The sequence below is a fragment of the Pavona decussata genome, unplaced genomic scaffold, assembly GCF_977016875.1.
Source record: "Pavona decussata unplaced genomic scaffold, jaPavDecu1.1 SCAFFOLD_201, whole genome shotgun sequence".
Lineage (NCBI taxonomy): Eukaryota > Metazoa > Cnidaria > Anthozoa > Scleractinia > Agariciidae > Pavona > Pavona decussata.
In genome coordinates this window covers 616,259-639,513 of record NW_028145609.1, presented here as the reverse complement: position 1 = coordinate 639,513, position 23,255 = coordinate 616,259, and the positions used below count along the sequence as shown (strand labels likewise).

Below are 23,255 nucleotides of genomic sequence, written 5' to 3'. Positions count from 1 at the left end.
TCGGATGCTCTACCACTGAGCTACAGGAGACTTGTGGGAGCTAAGGCCGTTTAACTATGTTCGTAGGAAAAACATCCTGCATACTGCAGCTAGGATTGGAATGTCAATGTGTGGCATATGCGCAATCGGAATAATGTGATGGAATATGTTAAGCCTGGTGAATAAAATAAACCTAGTACCAGGTATTTTAACCTTGCATACAAGATTTACGTCATTTGCCAAAATACTAAATTGTGAGCAATCATGATATTTCACAATCTTCTAAAGCTTTGTGTTGATTTTTTTCTTTTCTTCAGTAATTGGTGTTAACCAGTTGTCACAGTCCCTAAACTTCCTGCCATCTTTGAGCTGAGCTTTCTGGAGACACTAAATGGCGTGTACGGCTGGCAACCATAGAGCACATGCCATTGCTAGCCAGTCAGTTGGTATGTTTGCTCTCATGATAACTGTTTTGTTGTATCCTACATTGTGTAATCACCCAATAATGTGTTGTCATCTGTATTACGCTAGCAATCATTTGAGCTGTTGAAAACAGGTCTGCACGCTCTGTTGTGCACTGAAGTTATTGGAGATGCTGCGCAGCAATGGATCCAGACCTGCCTGTGCCATATAGAAATTGAAGTGCTAAACTTGTGTGTCATAAAGGGGCACCTATATATAGGGTCACTATGAATAGCCAACAAAACATTTTTTTTCCCAATGGAATCATTAAAGTAATGGTCAAGTTTTGTTAACAATAACCCTACTAATGCACAGAAACTACAGTAACTATGGGTACAGCTAGGATGGCTAGGATGGAAGTGGATTGCAACTTGAAAAAAGACCAACTTTTTCATGTTCTTTCTGTGTATTTTAGAGAATTCGAAGTCGCTAAAAACTGATTATACACGTAGGTTGTTCTTCCTGGGAGAAAATCTTAATGTTTTCTTTCCGGTGTTATAACAACAATTTCATGTTACAAACCAAGTTCTTTGTAAAATATTTGGAATGAGCAGTTTTGACCAAAATACAGCAAAATTACTGTGACAGTACATTCATACATGTATACATTAATGTACATACATAATCTTTATTTAAACACAGTAGTTTTCAAAGCTGTAAGCTTGTGGGGTTGTGTGTTTACGCCTAAGCTAACCTAATCTATGTTACTTTAGAATATTTCAGGTATAATAAATACAATGGTTAAATTAGTAGACAAAATCCCATTGTCTGTAACGTGTGGTTGATGCAGACGACTTACAGTCAAACTTAAAACCTTTAAAATAGTTCTCAGTGCTAACCCACTCAGGGCTTCTGATAGGGTGCGAAAAAAATTTGGAAATTATGCGGCACTTTTAAGTCTCATTATGCGGCAAGAAAGGTTTATTATGCGGCAAATTATGCGATTTCATTTTAGCTAATTTAACCTTGTTTTATTAGGTCTAAGAGGAGCATAATCCATTTTTTGCTGTTCAAGAAGCAATAAGAGCACGGAAAAATGAAGAAACAGCTGAAATAAATCATTTGTTGCCTCATTACAAATTATTGAAATACGGATATTGCTAATTTGGTCAAGTCAGCGTTTGTTGCTTCCCACCAGCAATTTTTTTCTGCGTTCCGCTTGTGTGACTCAGCTTCAAGGTCACAAACTTTCGAAGATGATCAACCACTATGTTGTACGAAGAGCAAACCAACAGACCATTGTCAACATGAAACGTTCCTTCGGGGTACTTTCTTGCCTTGTCTTTCGCCGAAATATTTACAGGAAGGTGCGATCTTTTTTCTCCTACGAAGAAGCGCTCGGCTTTTCTAACAACAAACTTATCCATACATTTGAGGATGTTTGTTTCAATTAAAACAAAATAACTACATATTGCAAACGACTATCGAGCAGTTTTCACGCCAATACCATTACATCACAAGTATGAAGGGATCAAATGACATCTTAAAAATATATCAATGATTGTGATTGGTGTATTTACATAAAAGGATTGTTTATTCCGTGCCAATGCATAGAACGCCTGTTTGTTTGCTTGTTCAATGAATGAACGCTTCCAGGTGATTTTTAACGCCTTTTGAAAGAAAAAACTCCTTGAGATAACATTTAAATTATCAGAGAACTTAACATTAAACGAGATTTTTGCTCTTTTTTTCTTAAATTGTACGATTTTGTACAAATTCTGCGATTTTTCATGAATTGTGCGATTTGTTGCGATTTTAGGTCAATTATGCGAAATCGCAACATCGCATAATATCAGAAGCCCTGCCCACTTCCTGAGATAGTTCAAGTCTGGGGGCGCTGCTGCCTCCTTGTCGTTGTAATTAACAAAATTCTATAAAGATGAGCCTCTATATGAGAGAGAATTTTATATATATTATATATCTAATGACTTGCACCTTGGTACGAAGAGACAGTACTTCTCTCGTTGCTTTAATGACAGCTGGGATGTAGAAGACTGCCAGGCTTTTATCCGTTTATATCCGGGCCATGCTGCTGGCTCAGTAGTCTTGTCTTTCCCCATAATCATTGAGTTATTAAAAATTTATCATGATTGCTTTTCTGTCAGTTGGCAATGGTTGGTGTAACGTTTTATATATCAAATACATGGTGTGGTCAGTTCTTTGACGAGAAGGTAATTAACAGCCTGTGCATGACTTGGCTGGTAGATCATGGTAAGATTTAACTTGTGGCAAGTTTTTCCTGTCTCATTGTGTAGTTCCAGATCTACATGTACAAGCAGTGTATTTGATAGTTAATGATTTCTACTCAGAATGGGACTTTCTCTTAATTTTCCCAAAAATCTCATTTTAAAGTACTCAACCTGTGAATTAATCATGCACGTTCATCCCTTAAAGTAAGCTTTATTTCTTACTTTGTTTTGTTTGTTTAGTGTATGCTTAATCCGAGAAGCTGCAGCAAAGAACCTTAATTTTAAGAAGCTTAAGTGGAAAAATTTGGAGCAGAATGGGCTCAGGTAAGAAAATGGCAACATGTGACAATTAGTGGCATGCAAAAACAAAACTTTGAATGTACAATCATGTACATGTGTTATCCCTTGTGAAAATTTTTCCGAGATCTCGCCGAGATCTCGGCCGACATCGCGGGCGAGATCTCGGCGGCCAAAAACGCGCCGACATTAGTGGCTAGATCTCGGTGAGACGAAAATCTCGGCGGCCAAAAACGCGCCGAGATTAGTGGCGAGATCTCGGTGAGATGAAAATCTCGGCGGCCAAAAACGCGACGATCTCGCCAAATCTCGGCAGCCAAAAACGCGGAGAGATTAGTGGCGAGATCTCAGTGAGATGAGAATTTAGACGGCTAAAAAAATGCAGCGAGGAATCCCTGGCGGGATCTCGGCGAGCAAGCATCTGCAGCGGTGTACTGAAAATTTGATCGTCAGACGTGAAAGTAAAGCTTTTTGGTTTGAAATTCTTAATCAGCGGAATAACATTGGAAGGATCCTCATAACCGAACTACGTTCTCAAGACGCCCCTAAGCATTTTCCACGAAAAAGTGAATATATAACTTCTGTAAGTAGGCCCGGTTCAGACGCCGAACTTTTCATGAGCCGAACCTAATACCTCGAATTAAGTACATGAAAAGTTCGGCGTCTGAATCACTTGAGAACGGCTGTTTCAATTTGGAACGGCTCAGCCGTTCTTCCCGCCTGGCTCAGCCGGGAATTTCGGCTTTGGAACGGCTTTGATACAGACGTCGAACTTTTCATGAGCCGAACCTAATGCATAAATTATTATAACGTATTTCAGATAAAAAAATTAAAACTAAAAAAAAACGCTTACATTTCGATTGGTTTTGCTTCAAGTAAATTAAGTTCGTCTAATTAAGTTCGGCGTCTGAATCAAAAGACGGGATTTTCGTGATTTGGACCGACCTTAATTTGAATTAAGTTCGGCTCGTGAAAAGTTCGGCGTCTGAACTGGGCCTAAACAACCACTTACTTTCTACCTTATCATTTGAATCATTACGGCTGGGAAATCTGGACAAAAGAGCAAAACTAAGCGGTAAGCTTATGATGTAAATGAATTATGCCAACTAACTGCTTCAAATTGAAAACGAATATAGAAGTTGTGAATCACCAACAATTTATTTCAAAAATTTTACCTTCGAGGTTTCGAGTTATAAAGACAAAATCGTTCGTGTAGCTAATTACGCTTTGTGAAAGCTTCTATCGATTTCTAAACAAACTCTTTTACTCGCAGTGTTTCTTTAAGCTATTAAGTAAGATGAAATACGGATAAATAATATAAGAAACTAACCTCTTTCTCAATCAAGAGATACAAGGCTGTGGAAGAAAGCCATTAAAATCTCAATTCTTGCGCAAACTTGATGGTCACTTCCACTGAGTTGATTCTTAACACGCTTATAGCTTAACGAGCTTGAACATCCCTTTAGCAAATTTTAAGTCCTCCTTCTCCAGCACCTTAATTATCCAGGACATTCCGTATTCCGTAAAAAATGTGCAGTGACTGAGTTTATAGTGTGCAGTTCAGTTTAGTTCAGTTAGTTCGGATACCGTAGTTTGTTAACTTAATCAGTATCATTTTTGTTGACCAGTGCTCATCATATCCCTTGTGTGCTATTCTCCGGTTGACCACAGGTTCTTTTATCATGATTTTCAGCCATAATCGAATGGTTAACTTGTCATGAAGCTTAACTTTTCATATTTTCTGCGGTTAAGAGCAGGATTAATTTTTGTGGCCTCGTAAACCTCAAGTCAAACTTTTTTTTAGCTTACGCGAGCATCGCCGGGTGGCGTGATTGAATTAACCAATCACATCGCCCAATTCACGTTGTTGTTAGGGACTTTCGCGCCATTTGTCAAGTGGCAAGCCGCGGAGACGGTAAGTTGCTTACGAGGATTGAGAGACAGATTGTGAGGGAAAAGAGCACAATCAAAATATGTCGACAACTGAAGACAGTGTAATGAAAAGGGAAAGAACGCGTTTTCAAAAATTGTGCTACCTGTACCGAAAAATCGTTCGCAGCAGGCATTACGACATAACTGAAACGCCTTTTGAGGGACAAAAATCGCCTAAAGAGGTGAGTTAAAGATTTAGACAATAAAACGATAAGATTATCAGGTCAATGAATTCATTTTATGATAGTAAATAAGTATGTTAACGAGCGTCCGGTATGAGCAGCGTTCTTCTCACTTTTATCTTAAGACGCGCACTTAATATTAATCTGCCGAAGCGCGATCCCGGCTAACAATTTAAATCAATTTAATAATTAAAGCTCATCGATTTCCAGTTATAGCATGAAAAAATGAAAGCAAACATTATTTTCACCGAGGGTTAAAGTGAAGTTTTAACTCATTCAACCTCATAACTTAATCCTTACCACTGAAGAGTTCACATGTCTTCGTTTCGAATCTGGCGAAGATCGCGGGGTCTTGTCGCGATCGTGGTTGTCTCGGCAAGATTTTGGTTTTCTCGCCGAGATCGCATTTGTCTCGGCGAGATCTCGCCTGTCTCGGTCCCCCTAAAAATCTCGCCGCGAATCTCGCCGAGATGGAAGACGCAACCGCAATCTCGGCGAGATCTCGCTGAAGTTTTTCGCTCTCTAAAAATCTCGCCGAGATCTCGGTTACCTCGCCGAGATCTCGCCTCCCTCGGCGAGATTAACGCAATCTCGGCGAGATCTCGCTGAAAGTTTTGCCCTCTAAAAATCACGCCGAGAATTACTGAAATCTCGCCGAGATCTCGGTTACCTCGGCGACATCTCGCCTACCTCGGCGAGATTAACGCGATCTCGGCGAGATCTCGCAGAAATTTTTTCCCGCTAAAATTCTCGCCGAGAATTACTGAAATCTCGCCGAGATCTCGGTCAACTCGGCGAGATCTCGCCAATCTCGGCGAGATAACCGAGATCTCGGCGAGATCTCGCTGAAATTTTTACAAGGGATATGGCCTAAAAGATGTAGTTCTCTGTATTGCTTGATCTTTGCTCTTAGAAAAATGTTTGCTTGCTCAAATGGAAGAAATATCTATGCATATTTTAATGCCAAATACAGCTGTAAATGCTTTAATTAGGTCTACATAATAAACATTCATTTGGCACAAAAAAAATATGCATATATATTTGTCAGCAGACGTAATCATTCTGTTCCAGCAAGCAATCATTTTTTCTGAGAGCAAAGATCAAGTAATATAGGGAAAGTTCTACATATAAGGAATAGATAGTGTCCAGTGATAAGTATTCAGGATGGGTATTTTTAACCTGAATAAAGTTAATTGAGGTTTCCAAATAATGTCTTTCATTTCATGGAAGTGAGTGAAGTTTTCTAACAGCACAATGCATGTCCCAGTTTTAGTGAGGCACATTGCATCACATGAGTGTTGGCCAGGGCCCGGTTGTTCGAAAGATGATTAAGGCTTATCCCTGATTAAAAGTTAACCAGGTTTCCAGCTCGCTCGTAAAAAATGTTTTTAAAATCTAATTTTAAGCTACTGGTAAAGAAAATTCAATGTCAAAACTGAGGTTCAAAAATCTTTTTGAAAAATCTTTATTGTTTAGTAATGAAACGCGTATCAAAGTTCTCGTTAATCTAGGCTTAACTGTAGCTTAATCGGGCTTTGAACAACTGGGCCCAGATGGATGCAAGCAATTAATATCTGATAGTTTATAAACTTTTATAAATTAAAGTGGTTTCAATTATTAAAATCACATACTGGTGCTCTGAGGTGAATTACAATGTGTTAACAAATCATATGGAACAATTTATACTTTCTGAGTTAACAACTACTGGCAAGGGACTGGGAATTACAATTCTGTGAAAGGAAATTATAATTTAATGTAATATTTACAAAAGAATTTCGTAAACATCAAAGTTAACATTTATGACAAATGGAAACTACTTACTGTTTTCATCATATATAGCAGCTGTGCTCAAATGCTTTTCAGTCAGTTCTCCTTTTCCCTGTTTCCTTTAGAGTCAAGTTATTCCCAAGGTGTTATCCATGGCCACAAACCCAAACTACCTTCACCAGCTGCACGCTGTACTCAGTAAATGTAAGTGACTGATCATATTAAGTGATTGCTGTAAACAACGTCTTTACATACATGTAGCACTGTTCTGTTCTGTTCTGTTCTGTTCTGTTCTTGTGTTTAGTTACTATCCATGTCGAATAAAATGTGTGATGCAACCACTAGTCATTACACTAGTGCTACACTAGTGCTAGCTAATGTCTTACAGCTTCTTTTGTTTTAGTATTTTGCCTTCTTGCTGTAGTACTAGTTCTGAAGCAGGAATGAACAGCTTCTCCGGTAGTCTTCTTCACACCTCTTATCTGGGCCATCACATTTTTTACAATAACTGTCAAAATTCCTGCTTACTGATTGGCTCATAGTTATTCTCTATAAGAGTACAGACAATAAAAATGACGTCAAATGTAATGCACACGCTTTCTCAATGGAAAATAAAGCCCATTCCACCATACTTTTACCAGGTTATTGTAAAAACCAAATCAATGGCAGTTTTCTATGGTCTATATTCTTATAGACCATAAAAATTAATGATGATGCCAGAAAATTCCTTTGAACTTCTCCGTCAGTTTTGAACCCTGGTGCTTGACTGTTAACAATTTTATTTTTGTCAGTTGCTGCTAAAATTTAAGCCTATTTGAAATTCACTCATCTTGTTTGTGTTGCAGGTTTTAGCAGAAGTCATGGGACCTGAAAGTGTGGTCAAACTCATGCTACCTGTTGTGATTGGCAAGTAGCTGATGATTCTGTGGCAAACATTCGTTTTAATGTCGCCAAAACTTTACGAAAAATTGTGCCTGTTCTGGACGAGAAGTAAGTACTTCATCTTCTGTTGAATGAAACAGTGGCATTTTGTGGTGGCTGTCATTTAAACAAAACAATTACAATAACAGTTTTGTGGTTACATCTGTAACACCCTTACCTGCAACCTTAGATCTTCTTCTTTAAATCTATTTGTTACTCCTTTCTCTAATTTGAAGAGTTATGGAGACAATGTTCTCTGTCCATGCTCCTAAATTATGGAGCTCATTACCCATTGAATTGAGGTTACCGTATACCTTCAGAGGTGTCTTGTGTCCAAGCGATGTAGCGCGTCCGATTTAAACTGTAGATACTATACCTGAACCCTCATATCAAATTAAAGCTTATAGATCGCTGGCTATCAAACTAAACCAAGAATTTTGAAATAAAATGAATTGCCGAATTTTTAGCACTGTTTTCTCCAATCAATTTTTTCACTTGGAGGTGCCACTTCAAAGAGCTAAAACTCAAAGGGAATTTGTTCGTTTGCCTTCAAATTTGGACAGTAGCTAGTTTAACATATAAACAACAAAAACGTGTCTGCAAATTTTTTCTTTCGAAATATTTTTTCTCCTATTCAGTGATTTCTGTACGATCACTCCACATTATTTTTATCCTATTTCAAAAATGTTCGATAACTTTTCATTGCGATTGAACATGGCAAAACGCAGACACGTTTTTTAGCGCTTTGGGTCAGGAGACTGAGGAGCAAATTTAATTAGCGAAAAACAGAATTCACTTTGACTTGTAGTTTTTAAAAGGTGATTCGGACGCTCGCATTTAGAGGTCATGAAAAATTCGAGAATTCTTTTTCATTTCAAAATTCTTGGTATAGTTTGATAGCCAGCTGACTTTGAGCTTTAATTTGATATAGGGGTTTAGGTATCTACAGTTTAAACTGGACGCGCTACATCACTTGGACGTGACACACCTCTAAAGGTCTACGGTAACCTTAAGGAACTGTACTTCAGTTGATTTTTTTTTTCAAAAATAGGTTAAAACGTTTCTTTTTAAAAGAACTTTTAGTTAATATCTGGTTAATTTTCACCTTTGCCAATTTTTTGTACATATTTAACACCCTTGTTTTTTATGAAGTTTTCTCACTTTTGTAAAGTGCCTTCAAACTGTTGGCTTTTTGGCACAATATAAATTGTCATTGTCATTGGAACTGTAACTGGAACTGTATTTTGTAATCTTTATGGAAATTAAGAAAGGTAACAGTTTTGGGTTCATCTGCCCCCAGTCCCCACTCACTTCCCCCTTCTTCATCTGTCAGTATTGAGTTAGGTTTAAAGGCTAAAAATATGCTGCCTTTGTTTTTACAGTACCATCAAATCACAGATCAAACCAGTCCTTGATAAACTGAATGCGGATGCTGATGTAGATGTGAGGTATTTTGCACAGGAAGCCTTAACAGGTTCTAAACCCTGCTCGAAAGTCTAACAATAAATTATTAGAGTGTTGACTGGGTTTCAAGCTATGCAGACACTGTCTAATGGAAACTTTAAATAGGACATTTGACTCAAACTACCAGAATTCTTCAGTTTTTTTTTCTTTGTTCTTACATTTATGATAATTATCATTTATGATAATTACAAAGATTAATGATTTCTGTTAGTTGCCTGTCAAATGAAATGAACCATAGAGTAAGAATGGGCAAGACTGATTGGACTGGATGCAGATGAATAAAATGTCCAAACCGAGCTATGGCTATCCTATGTTTGGTTTATCAACAGAGTTGATAACTACTAAAGATAAATTGGCTGTTCTGTAAAGAGATTTGAGGGCTTACTCCCAAAACATCAGCACTCAAATCTCTTCACGGTGGCCAATTTCCCTTTAGTTATCAACTCTGTTGATAAACCAAACATTCATTTCTTCTTCCCACTAATGCAGTACCACAGTTTCTTTAGAACCTAACCCCCATATCCATTTGGCTATCCTGTTCTGTAGCAGTCGTGCTATCTTTCATCTGACTGATCATAAAGCCTTCATCTCCTGGGTCCGGTTGTTCGATAGCCAATTAACGCTAATCCACGATTAAAAGTTAACCAAGGTTTTCTTCTCGCTCGTTAAGAATGTTTTTAAGGCTAATTTTAAGCTAATTGTAAAGAAAGGTTGAAGGTTGAAGGTTGAGTGAGATGAAAACCTTGGTTAATTTTTAATTGTGGATGAGCGTTAATCGGCTCTACAATGGAGGGGATCTTTTATTCTCGCCTCTTCGTTTGTTGACTAGTACATGTAAATTGACTTCAATCCACCTCAGTGAAGTATGAGTAAAGTTGTAAAAAAAAGTCGATATATTTTTTGGTTTCTTTATTCTGTTGTGCGTTTGTGCTTGGCAAGGTGAAGGCCAGACTCAAAGTCCCTGCAAAGCAGGAGGTTTGGAAATTAATGTGATCTTAATTATCATAAAATTTTGTGAATTTTTGCTTCGGTTTTCTCGAAGAATTATTAATGGTTTTTGAAGCTATATCAAACACTCGAAAAGAGTGTTTCATTCGATTTCCAAACACCTTACAAGTTGGGGAGCAAGGATGGCGCAGTGGTGAGAGCAATGTGGCCCGTGTTCGATTCCCGGACTCGGCGTCATGTGTGGGTTGAGTTTGTTGTTGGTTCCCTCTGAGAGATTTTTCTCCGGGTACTTAGGTTTTCTCCTCTCCTCAAAAACCAGCACTTCTAAATTCCCAGTCGATTTAGAAAGTGTCCCCAATTGGTTCTCCGCGCTAAAGACATTGACAGTTAAATAATGTGATTTTTTTATTAATTAATTAATTTATTTATTAATTAATTTATTTATTTATTTATTTATTTATTTATTTATTTATTTATTTATTTATTTATTTATTTATTTATTTATTTTTTACTTAAAAAAAAATCAGTTGCTCCTCGTCTTTCCAATCCACTTCTCGGTTTTTGGAAATCGGATGAAAGACTCTTCCTCGTCTTTGATATGGTAATTGAAAAATTATGCACAAATTGTCCACAGCAAAATTCGCCTTTTAGCTAAAGTGTTTTTGTTTCTTTTTCTCTGCAGTTTTCTATGTAACTTGTGCAAGCTCTTCTGCACCAAGATGTCTCACTGTAACCACACTTCACTTCAATTGTCGGCCATGCTTGCTTTGATCATAACACTTGCTATGTTTGTCCCGTGGATGAACTTTGGACTGGACTACATAAGTACATCTGTTTGGGTGACTTACTTCTTTTAATTATTGATGATTTCAAGTAGGCATTGTCACCGTAAAGAATCGAATTCTACTAAGTACTAGCTTGTATGAAAAGACAAAGATAGCCCTTTTCAGATTTGTTATTTCGTGGACAACTACAGGTGCATCTGGTGTAGATGAAACTGATCTACTTTTTTATTTTGAAATTCTTCCTTTTTTTTTTCTCATTTTGGCAGAAGCAACCAAAATGACTGATGATATGTTTAAGATTTATTGGAAACATATTTAGTTAATTAAAGGCAATGGTTTTGAAACCTGACAAACTTCTTTGTTATATGTTTTCGTTTGCCTTTTTGGTCTTGACCCTGCACATACAACAATAGAATTTGGAATGTGTTGAAGCAACTGACCTATCGAAACGTTTTTGTTAACACATTCAACTGTGGTGTGAACGTTAAAACAAATGATTGAGCAGGGTAGCGGCCCTTCCTACATCAATTGCAGCACCATTGTTTTCATGGCAAGGTTTCCTAACCAGTCCCTCAATTAACTATGTTTTAGCTTGTGCTGGACCCGCTGCCTTGTGGTAACGAATTGACATGAGAGCGGTGTTTCATTTTTAAGTGTTTTCGGTTGTTTAGCATATGCCTATACAGAGCTGTACGCTGTAAAAAGATTGTGTATTGTGGTGTGATCACAGACTCACTTCTTTAACCCTGAAATTCCCCAATTTTACCAGCACGTAATTTCTCCTTAATTTCACAATTTCAACAATCGTTCAGGGCGTGAGAAAAAAGGAAATATCACGATAGGTTAAGTCTTGATGATTAAGGAACTTCTCCCAATAGAAGCATAAGAAATATTTGGAGAGCAGTTAGGAGAAAATACATGCCAATATTGGGGCTTTAAGGGTTAACGAACCAGGAGCAAAAGAAAAACAACATTTTTTCCCTTCTTTCTTGGTGTTGGTGTTATCTTTGGTCCACTGATTTGTTTCCAACTTCATTTGTAGGTGTGTTGTTCGACGAGATGTGGTAACCGTTTTTTGTTTCATGAGCGTGATTAGAAAATCGCTTTGGCGGCTAAATCATAAGTTCATTTAGACCTAGTGTGCGCTGTTGCACGTATTTGTGATAATCTTTACTTTGTGTTTAAAATGGCCTTGATACCTGTATAGATTGTGTACGAAATAACATTGATTTGATGTATTAAAGTTATTGCTGTCACGTGTGCTGTTCCTTCTCGTCACTGGAGCCCTCTCTGTTATGAAGATGACAGGGAAGGTTCGCTTCGGAAACAAGCCTAACGGATCTCAACACAGAGGCGTCTTTATATTACAGTGCAGTATTTTCTTAGGAGGAAGGAAGCGAACTTGAATGCTATTTCCCTGCTTACTATCGTCTCATATGCGCACCCTTACGGGATTCGCGTTTCTTGTTTGTGTAGGACAGAACTTGAGTTATACATGACGTATACACTAGCGGTGCACAGGTGGCTTTCCACCATGAAGTATATACCATGGAATGAAATCAGCCCCGCGTCAGCAAGCATTTCGTCTTCGTATGCGTTAAGAAAAACTGTAGGGCACAAGGGCACTTTCTTTTAGCCCAAATTTTCAGTTCGAAATCCCAGAAAATTAACATGTCAAACGAAAGTATTTTTTTTCCATTCGCTCCGAACTTGCAGTAACCGTAGGAAAAGTGGAGTACCTCCGAAAGTAATTGTAATTGAAATTGCAATTGACCACTCCCCTTGGGGCTTTTCAGGGTGAATGAACAACTGCTAGTGGCTGAATTGCGGAGGGATCTGAGGGTGATATCGGACGTCAGCATATAGAGGGCGCCTCTGGCTGCATATATGATCTCACCCCACCCACCCAGACCAATGAAAGCCCTAATCAGATGGACCATGGCACCGGAAACTCCACGCCCTACTCTTTTCTAACAATGCCAATGGTTCTTTAACGTCCCACAGAGCTAACCGGTCGTCCGTTTGTTCCCGTAAATTTTATCCGCACGTCCTCTTTTGCATTTAAAATTATATGGGCAAGAAAACTGAAGTCAACATTTTCCTGGCATTAATATCTACTATAAAGCATGCATGTGTGCATTACGGTAGCACTTTGCCCTCAATTTAGCCAATCAGAGCGCGTTATATCGGATACAATAATTGGCCATATAATGAGAACTTTTATTATTCAACATATTGTAACACCGTCTAAAATAGTTCAAAGTACACTCAACTTTATACATCGTAAAAAAAAAACGTGCAATAGACTTCATTTCAAATCTCATGGGGAATAAGGTAACAAATAATGAAGACCATCAACACATTTAATTTCTGCAGTAAATTTTTTTAACCGAATGTTTAATAATAAATCATGTATTCTGGTCAATCTTACAGAAAATTGCTTGATTTTAGTTGCCCACGATATATCGTCGCCTAAGTGTCAGGCAGAAGTTTTGTCTGTTCAAAAGCTATCGATCTTTGGGTAAAATTAACAGAACTCGACACTAAAAAATATGCCTAACAACAGCAATTAAATTCATTTCACAAATAAGAATAAACTGTGCACATGAAGCGTTGCTTTTTCGCGAGAACAAACAAAATAAAAACAACAACAATAATAACAACAAGAACGAATTATCTATCTTGTTAGTTTATTGTAAATTATAAGCATACAGTTTCCATTTTACGCATGGTTTGATACAATTTAACACCTTCCCTTACGTACGTAATCTACCGAACTTGAACAAGTATTTGTACGGAGTTTATAGGAAACAAGCAGATTATTTGTGCAAAGCGTAACTAAGGCCTGTCCTGGGCCCTGTTCCCGGCACTGAAAAGGACATTGTCCAGACTCTTTGGTGCCCAAAGAGCAAACGTATTCTCGTTCGTCAATTTAGCGCCCGACATTATTTGTTTTTACTGTATCGTTGGGAGGCATGGGGCAAAAGCTTGGGAACTGAAAATTTAAACCTGTGCAGATCAGTGTCCGTACCCAGGAACAGTGCCCTAGTACTATCTTTGGAGGTAGTGGACGTGCTCAGATTTTTGCTCGAGCACCGACAAAAAGCTAAATTCAGGCTAGAGGTCGGTTTTCCCGAGAACCGAGCAGTGGGGTAGCTAGTCTGAACGTGGCCTAAGATGTAGCATATGTGTAACGTATTTAACAAATTAAACGTTGATCAAGATACGACAATCTATGATCAGATCGATGGTGTGGCTTTTGGATCTCCCCTTGTTCCTCTCCTAGCCAACCTTATCATAGGACCTCCATGAACGTCTGTGGTTACAAGCCTACACATCTTTCAATGTTTTATTCTATGTCGAGGATACTTTTGATTTGCTTTTTGTTTGTCTGACTCAGAGCATGGTGCTCTTATGTTTTTTTTAATGATATTGACTCTTAGCATCCTTATATTCGGTTTACTATGGAAAAGGAGGTCGACCACAAGTTGCCGTTTCTTAATGTTCTGATTAACAACATGTTCATACAAGCTTTGTTGTATCAGAATCTAGAAGATAAATAAGTACGTTGAATTGTTTTCACAACGATGTAAAGAACATTCTACGCAAACGCATGATATCTACCAACATATACAGTCAACTCTCTCATAGCGACCACTTCTCGTAAGCGACCACCTCCCGTAAGCGACCACCTCGTAAACAACCGTTTTGTTTCTCAGTTAAATACTGTTTCAAGGTCTCTCTCTTAAACGACCATCACTCAAAGTTCTTAAGGGACCGCGACCACTTTTTTTGGCCAGAAATTACACAAATTCTTTTGTTTTCTGTTTCCGGTAAGCGACCACCCAACATAATCACGTACGATCGCTTGTAAATCATTACTCAGAAGTGACCAAAGTTCGACTTTGATGACGCATTCCCGGACTGCTGAAAGATAACGACAGTTTGCAGACAGAGAAGATGGCTATAATTAGATCTGTAGGTAAACGGGAATTGTTACAGTGATTTGTTCCAAAATGAACCACGAACCATGTTAGACAAAGTTTCATCAGAAGAATAAATAGATGTGAAAAAATCAAATAAATTAGTTTCTATTTGCCTAATTTTAGCTGCTAAGGTAATATTTTTATGTAATTAATTAATCTATCCTGTATTAGGCTTAGTTTGTTGATTTTTTCCGTAAGCGACTACCTCCCGTAAGCGACCACTTTGTCGTGCACCAAGGGTAGTCGCTTACAAGAAAGTTGACTGTATCAACAAAACACGGAAACCTTACACTGGTCTATTGGGTTCCTGAGTTCTTCAACACATTTTTACAAATTACCTTATGCAGGTTACTTTTCCAAAGCTGCTCAATATAAGATAAGACAGCTCTGTAAGCACTATCATATTAATTGTAACAATATATTTGGGGTGAAGGACCCTGTCCCAAAAAGGCTCCAGTCGCTGTCGTAACAAGCCGGAATGCTTGCTATGTTGGCGAGTCCGACCTAAAACATCTCGCCATTTGCATCTGTCAACATCTTGTTTCCTCTCGCGTTTACAATCATCTTCAGAATTCTGAGGCACGCGTGTTCGCCGGATTTTTTTTTATCTATCAAATCATGCTACGACTAAATTCTGGCGTAACATCAAAGAATCACTACAAATCCCTAGGGAACTCAAATTAAGCTACCAAATTCGGCATGTAAATTCAAGTCTCTCATACAAATTTATTTTAATTTTATTTTTATTTTTTTGTACCATATTATATAAATGCAGAAACATGTCTTTAAAACTACAAAAACCTCGATAACAACATAAAACAAAAGAAGCAAAGTGACAACTATTTGTGTATTGCATGTTTACCCGGAATTTTCATCCCATGTTAAGCTGTAAGAGAGTCAATCCACGTCTCGCGTGAGTGGCGTGACCGGTATCTTTGAATTTTGAACGGAATTTTGAAATTTACATCGCCAACAAGATTTCAGAGTTCCCGTAGAAATTTCTCTAGTCTATTGACGTCATAAGGCTATGATTTTTCTTAAATTACAGCATCAAGTCTTTCAAGAATAACAATTGTTTTCCAAGTTTTTACATTATTACTATTATTATTATTATTATTATTATTATTATTATTATTATTATTATTATGCTTAAAAATAGTCTTTTTTAATCGAAAAGAATTGTAAATGGGTTTTAATAGCTCTTTTCTCTCCTTTTAACCTGTAAATAACATTTTACTTGGAATATTTTAATAAAGAGAGTACTATTATTATTATTATTATTATTATTATTATTATTATTATTATTATTATTGTTATTATTATTATTATTATTATTAATATTCAGTTTATGTTTTTTTTTGTTTTGTTTTTGGAAAAATTTCCAGAAAAATGATCAAGATTCCATTCTGGGAAATACTGGTCACGCTTAATGTGGATTGACGGTAATTTTGTGCTTATTTGAAATTATTCGTTATAATAAGGAACATTTTGTTGTTTTTGTCGTCCGTAACAGCATAAACCCTTGTGATCACTCTTACTAATTAACAACATCATAATACAGTTTAGTTGCTATCGACGAAAACACTTTCACTTGAATCTGTCTAGAGTTGAAATTACCCAGGAGATTCAAAATGTTACTCTACTACAAGGTAAGCTTCCCTCGAAGCTTTGAAATGGCTTAGGCTACTAGTTTACTGTTAAACCTTATCAAATAAAAAAAAGGAAGTGTGGCGCCAATCTAAAGCCTTTATCGAACAAACACTTTCCAGAAATCCCCAGAAGATACTCCAACATGGTGATCATCACATTCCCACCTGTTATTATGGTCAAGTAACCAATGATAATGACCTGCTACGTGTGCATTGTGATCGAATAACCGTTTTTCAGGGAGTCCAACTTGTGCGCTATCTAAATATTCAATCCCCCATTTACCAACGTAGGCATCATTGTATTTTCTTCCCCACCTATTACAAGTTTTAGCTAGGTTAGAGTTGTCGTCACTCATTCTCAAATACGAACCACAAGAGTCAGGCATATCATCCCTTTCATTGCTAAAGTATTGGACCGCAGCTTCACCTGTGCTGTTAAGAGCCGTGGCGATATGGAATGTGTTCCCCCCTTGCTTCTTGCAGTGAAATCTTACTTGAGTGAAGTTCAGGTATGTTCTCAGCTCTTTCATGACGCTTGTTGTGATAAACATCTGATTGCTGCTTATTCCAAGGAGTGAAGTGCTAAGTGGCAGCTTAGAGGGAGGTGTTGAGCTTTGCATCACATAACTGGAGACAAGAAGCCAGCCCCCTGAAGTCAGAGGAGATTAATTGTTATGTATGATCATTAAGCAGCAGGAAAAATAAGAGCCTGTAAAATTGATACAAGTTTCTGCGTATTTTGTGTTTTTATTTTTTAATACGCGAGGTGAAAACATCAGATTTATAACGATTGAATTTATCTAAGGCCACGCCTGAAGGTTTTCAACATTTAATGACGAACCTGTGACATAAGCAACTTTGGCATGTGTGAGTCATGTGTGACTCACAACAATTTGTTATATTAATTCAAAGTAATCAAAATTTAAGTACATGCGTTTCTCCTTTGCTGTAAAAACCCAATTGAAGCATTGCATGCTCATTTGACAAAAAAATGTTGATTGGTTTTAATGCAAATGAACTGTTTTTTTAAGGTAAAGTATTTTAGGAGTTTTCCTGGAGATACAAAATGGACAAAATATAGGGATTGCATTTTCTAAAAATAAAGAAAACATTTTATTCTTGGGCGATAAATAACTTGTTCGTTGCCATGGTAACGCTGCCTAGTTTAACAACAAGTAGCAAAGTACATTCTTTCTAAGTTAATCTTGCACCATGCCACCCCCTGCTATCCCACCATGCTGGGGCACCTAGAACTACTTGGTATGTAAATAACGTTTACTAACACCTGTATACTTGAAAACTGTGTTCGGCAACCTCTATTTCTTGCAGAAAACTAGATTTTATTTCATATTTGCAAATCCGCCAAACATTGAAATATGTTTTCTCCGAGTTTACCTTCTTCATTAATATGGTCGTTAAATCGAATTAAATTTGGCTTGGACTCATGATTTTCTCTTAAAAACGACGGGAAAGTTTGCATAAAATTGCTATTAAATATTTGTTCAAAAAAATGTGATTTTGAACGAAAATTTTGTTAGCTTACTTTGTCTCAAAAAATTGCTCACGGATAGAAAAGAAATCTGCTCTAACCTCACGTTACCAGACACCCAAAAACAATACTAATCGTATTTAAAGTACACATGATGTCTTGGCTTGCAACAAGATTGTTATTAGGACTCGTGTGCGAGGAACACTTGGAAAAATGTCCCCGTGCTGTATGTCGAGGTTTTCTTCCAAAGAAAACAAAAAGGGAAAAAACCTTTTTTTTTTAGTTCATAGCTTCCATCGGATGTGCCGAGAAGCGCAGTCGAGGTAATCGACTTTTAACACGTTCACGCAGGAAAATGGGTGAGGTGGAAAGTTTTTGATCCTCACCTCCGTCAGTAGTCATGTCGCAGTAAACTTTCAATGGATCGCCACTCCATCCAGGGTTGATCCAGTACTCCCCATCTCCCTTAGAGGTACCATACTCCTGGATGTCCTTGCATGATCTTGCAGGAACTTCGAAATACCAGCCCCGTTGTTCTGAAGTTATAAAAATTGATGTTAATGTATATTAACTCCCAGTAAAGCAAATTAAAAACAACAGAAACAATTGAATAAAGAACAAAGTAAAGCAGGAACCTTGGAAAAAAGACAGCGATTAAAAGGCTTGGAAGATCTACTGAAACTAAGGCGCTTTGTTCTAAGCGCTTTGTAAAGCGCTTAGAACAGAACTGGATAAGCGCTATATAAGTAGTTATTATTATTATTATTATTATTATTATTATTATTATTATTATTATTATTATTATTATTATTATTATAAGGCAAGTTATAACCTTTTTTAACGTATTTATCCCACAAACATCGTTTTTTACATTTTTTACATTCAATCATATATGTAAGGTTAGTAGAATTACAGGTTATATGTTGTTTTATTTGTCTTGTATATAACCTGTAATTCTACTAACCTTACATATATGATTGAATGTAAAAAATGTAAAAAACAGTATATAGGGGAAACCAAACGCACGATCCGTGAAAGGTTCACAGAACACAGACAAGCGACAAACAACCCACATCACGCCAACTCCACAGCAGCAGTCCCTACACAATTCAACTTACCAGGTCACTCTTCTGCGGACATGCGACTTATCCCTCTCGAACTACAACCCACCATCAATGCCTCCCGCCGTAAGGCACGCGAGGCTTTTCTAATTCATAGAGGGAAAACGTTATCTTTAGAAGGCATTAACAGGAAAAACGAACGCTGAACCTTGATTATACACTTCTATATTTTTGTTATCTCATATTTACAAGTACGCTGTCTTCATGTCATGTATTAGCCAATCATTTTTTTGCATGTATTTTTTCAAATTTTAATTTTAGGAGCCGTTAGTATATTTTTGTTATCTCATATTTACAAGTACGCTGTCATCATATCATGTGTTAGCCAATCATGTTTTTCCATGTATTTTTCAAACTTTAATTTAAGGAGCCGTTATTATATTTTCCTTCAGTATAGCTCTGGCCCTGAGGAAGACTAATTCTATTAGTCGAAATATTGGTCACTAATAAATCTGCCCTTTGCCGTAGTGCCAGCCTTGCATTCAGTTTTGTATTTTCACGTTCAAGTGACGCCTGACACGAGGTCTTTCACAAGAGAGATCCGGCAAAATTACCAGCAAGTTTAATTCCTGCGTTGTGTGGACCTCTGCATTCAAAAGTTTTCATAGTTAATTGTCTTAGGTTCTCAGCACTAGGCTATCAGAGCCACTAGTAAATGTATTCGGTTTTTACCAACGGCAGCTTGCAGGTCATTGGCACATGTATCTTACAGACCGAGGACATACTGAAGATAGCGCGATATAACGATATAAAAAAGTCTGATTGGCTGTATTTTATGTGAATGATAATATTACAAGACTATTACAGAATGCCTCATTCTATCTGTGGAAGTTACTCTTCATTTAAAACTTGCAAAGCAAGATGAGGCTAAACTTGGAGGTCGTGGCATTTATTAAATTTTGCAAAAGTAGTCAGTGGAACAGTTTTCAAATACCATTGCCTCTTGTAAAATTTAATAGATTTTAACGATATTTTATTTCAATTTTCAAAGTAATTGGAGCTGATGTACGTAGAATTTTTCTTTTTCTTTTTGCCCAAGCCACACAGAGGATATCTATATTATGAAAAACTATAGAGGAACAACCTCACATGGAAATAAAGACGTATTTTACTCACCTTTCACTGTTAAAGTGAGCGTTTCTGTCGGTCCATCTCCATAATCATTGAACGGGATACATCTGTAGCTGACCTGATTTACTCTTTCACCAACTTTCGTTGTATATGTTTCAGCATTACTGCCAGTTGTAGAGTTAAATAAACTCTCCTGCTCTTTGTAGAATCGATACTTTGCAGGTGGGTTGGCCTGTGCACTGCACGTGATGTTGAAGGATACATTCACAACAACATAGTCAGCTGACAGACGTGTGTTGATTGGACGATAATCTAAAATGAATGAACGTCTTAATGGTTAATGCTGTTTGGTAAGTTTCGTGAATTCATTCATGCCTGCATCTTTTTGTTGATCCTTTAAAAATAACAATAATAATAATAATAATAATAATAATAATAATAATAATAAGAATAATAATAATAATAATAGTAATAATAATGATAATAATAATAATAATAATAATAATAATAATAATAATAATAATTGAACTTGTGAATCACTTGTGCATTATGCTCAAGTTCTTTCATTCAATTTATACTTTGATAAGTCAAATTAATCTCGCCTTTGTCTCACGATTGTGTAGCATAGGTAATGATCGCGACCGTTCTCCCGCAATATATGTTGGTCTTCATCAGGCGATGCTGTCAATTAGCTGTGCATGCAATTCAAGTAGCACCATGGCCGACGACGATGGCACGTTTCGATTCTCGCCAGTTCGGTTGTTAGCGATTACGGGATTTCGATCGTCGTTGATCGTACTGAGGTATACAGGCCGCTGGTATTTCAATTCTATTAACACTATTAATCGAAATGCACCAATAATTATCAACGATGTTGATACACAGCCAGGCTGAGCTAGGCGACGCCATTACCTGACAAATACCAGCAGTATAGAGGTTAAAACGTCACGATCAGCACCTATGCTATATAATCGTGACCCAGACGATTACTTGAGCTATCATTTTAAATCTAGACTGCAAACGGTCCCTTCGGGTGGCCCGGAATAGCCGAGTAAAAAAGCGGCGAGACTGGAGCGAGGAGAAAAATCGAAAAGGGGATAGAATCTCGCCGCTTTTACGCTCGGCTATTTCGCGCTCTCTCGATTATCCAGAAAGGGACCACTTGCAGTCTATTTTAAATCGCAACGACTAACGCCTTTCATGAGAAATGATTCTTTGTACGCTCAAAAGGTGTTATTTAGAGTAAGTACTTTACAAGAACAATTTATTAGATAAATCAACTTTTTTAAAGCAAGATTTATGCAACATTTATAACCCTTTTCTTCAATTGATTTGAGAAATAAAATTTTCGAAGGTGAAATTGAAACAAAACGTCTCTTAGATGTCGATATCTCTCAACCGAATTTTAACAGATTGAGAGGAGCTTAACAATTCAAATTCCCGTTGAGGAGGGCAAAGTATATCTTGCCACCTCAAAATATTAGCTCTCATTAATAAAATCCGATGAAGCCTAAAAAAGCAAAAAATTCACACGAGAGCCTTTCCATTCTATGTAATTGTACCTAAAAGCGAAAACGAAAACTGAATAGTGTGGGTTCCGAAACTTACTTTGTTGATGTTTTGGATGCGGTGTTGTGTTGGACCCGACTCAAAATTATTTCTCGCCTCAATAGAAACAACATTTTTTTCAAGAATCTGAAGCAAAGTGTCTTTATAGAGAATTTCAGACAAATTTTTATTTTAGATTGAAAACTTGAATATTTAAACATTCAGTCTTGAGAAGCCATTTTTTTATTTTCGTATTACACCCATTTTAGTCATTTTTAAATGATTAGAACTCACTTTGTACGTACACGTAGACGCTTCTATTAGCAGCATTTCCAACACCATTATCAGCAGTACATTTGTAGACTCCTTCATCCTGCTTTCCACTGATGTTAAAAGGAAACGTCACAACACTGTCATTGGAAACTCGCGTCCATTTGATGTTTGGTGTTGGATCACCATACGCTGTACAGCTGAGTGTCAAAAGATCCCCCTCATTCTTTGTTTGGTTTTTAGAGATGTCGGTAATTTCTGGTGGATCTGTAGCGAAATTAACAACGAGAGAACGTAAAATAAAGAAAATTACCAATTGCCGTCGTGTATTCAGTTCTCTACCCACCTGTACAAGAGGTGCGTTCAATCTCTGCGGCTATTCTATCCAGTAAATTCTTAACGCGTTCTTGTTCTTTCTTGCCCTCTTCGTTTTGCTTCTTGATCTCATCAAGGACTTTCATTTCTTCTGGGGAAGCTGAAAGCAAATTGTTTAGTAACCAACTGTAAATAAAATATCCATCACCAGCAGGATAAATATGTCAGTCACTATAAAGCGGTGACGACTGAAAATTGAACATAAAAATACGTTTGTTGAACTGTTCATAATCAGAATGAGGGCCCCACTGAAAAACACTTTTGTAATATTCGGGCTCTCTGGATGATGACGATGATGATGATGATGATGATTATTTATATTATTATTATTATTATTATTATTATTATTATTATTATTATTATTATTATTAATCACCAAAACCTTTCCCTTTGTGATCGGAGTCCACTTTGTAAAGTAAGTTTTCATGAAATAATATGCTACGCAGGTTCGAAAAGCACAAGTTCAATATATATTATTCACAGCCTAGGGGATTTTTATTATCTCGTGTAAAGAAAATTCGTACGCATGCACTATGCGTCATTTCGGGAAGACATCGTGGTGCTGGTTGGACTAAAGAGCCCTCAGAATCACGGCCTGTAGATGCGACGTTTCAAAATCTTTAATTACGGCCATGCTGTTGCTTCAACCTAATTAAAGTAGGGGGCACGAGCTCAAATCCGGTAGCTTCTGGCATGGTGATCGTCCTGTGATTTGGTTTTTAGCAAACCACGCGCGTGTGTTGCGCCGAAGGCTTGTTTTAGGTTGCGGGTATTATCGGCAAATTGCAAATAATTCGCCATGAATATGTAGAAAACGTTT

At 37.2% G+C, this 23,255-nt stretch overlaps 2 protein-coding genes and 1 long non-coding RNA gene across 6 annotated transcripts in view; 1 reads left to right on the top strand and 2 right to left on the bottom strand.

Moving 5' to 3' along the window:
* The window catches only part of LOC146461181 (uncharacterized), a 90,257-nt gene extending 78,075 nt beyond the window's left edge, over positions 1-12,182 (top strand). Inside the window, exons 4-9 of the long non-coding RNA XR_014857467.1 lie at positions 297-425; positions 2,871-2,954; positions 6,934-7,012; positions 7,654-7,798; positions 9,112-9,203; positions 10,824-12,182. This is a non-coding gene — a long non-coding RNA (uncharacterized LOC146461181). The remainder of the gene's footprint in view (positions 1-296; positions 426-2,870; positions 2,955-6,933; positions 7,013-7,653; positions 7,799-9,111; positions 9,204-10,823) is intronic.
* The window catches only part of LOC146461180 (peroxidasin-like), a 163,516-nt gene that overhangs the window by 134,473 nt on the left and 5,788 nt on the right, over positions 1-23,255 (bottom strand). Inside the window, exons 2-6 of one of the 3 annotated variants that reach the window (XM_085087036.1) lie at positions 22,407-22,535; positions 22,085-22,327; positions 20,288-20,554; positions 18,437-18,586; positions 16,539-17,210 (exon numbers count right to left, since the gene is read on the bottom strand). In XM_085087036.1, the coding sequence (XP_084943162.1) occupies positions 16,660-17,210; positions 18,437-18,586; positions 20,288-20,554; positions 22,085-22,327; positions 22,407-22,535 (1,340 nt within the window). In that variant the 3' untranslated portion in view covers positions 16,539-16,659. Of the gene's footprint in view, positions 1-16,538; positions 17,211-18,436; positions 18,587-20,287; positions 20,555-22,084; positions 22,328-22,406; positions 22,536-23,255 lie in introns of those variants that run through there. The other 2 variants (XM_085087035.1, XM_085087037.1) reach the window with 2 other exon arrangements.
* The window catches only part of LOC146461179 (uncharacterized), a 32,546-nt gene continuing 22,890 nt past the window's right edge, over positions 13,600-23,255 (bottom strand). Inside the window, exon 5 of one of the 2 annotated variants that reach the window (XM_085087053.1) lies at positions 13,600-15,713. The gene's annotated coding sequence lies outside the window, so the exon portion shown is untranslated. Of the gene's footprint in view, positions 15,714-16,238; positions 16,550-23,255 lie in introns of those variants that run through there. The other variant, XM_085087054.1, reaches the window with a different exon arrangement.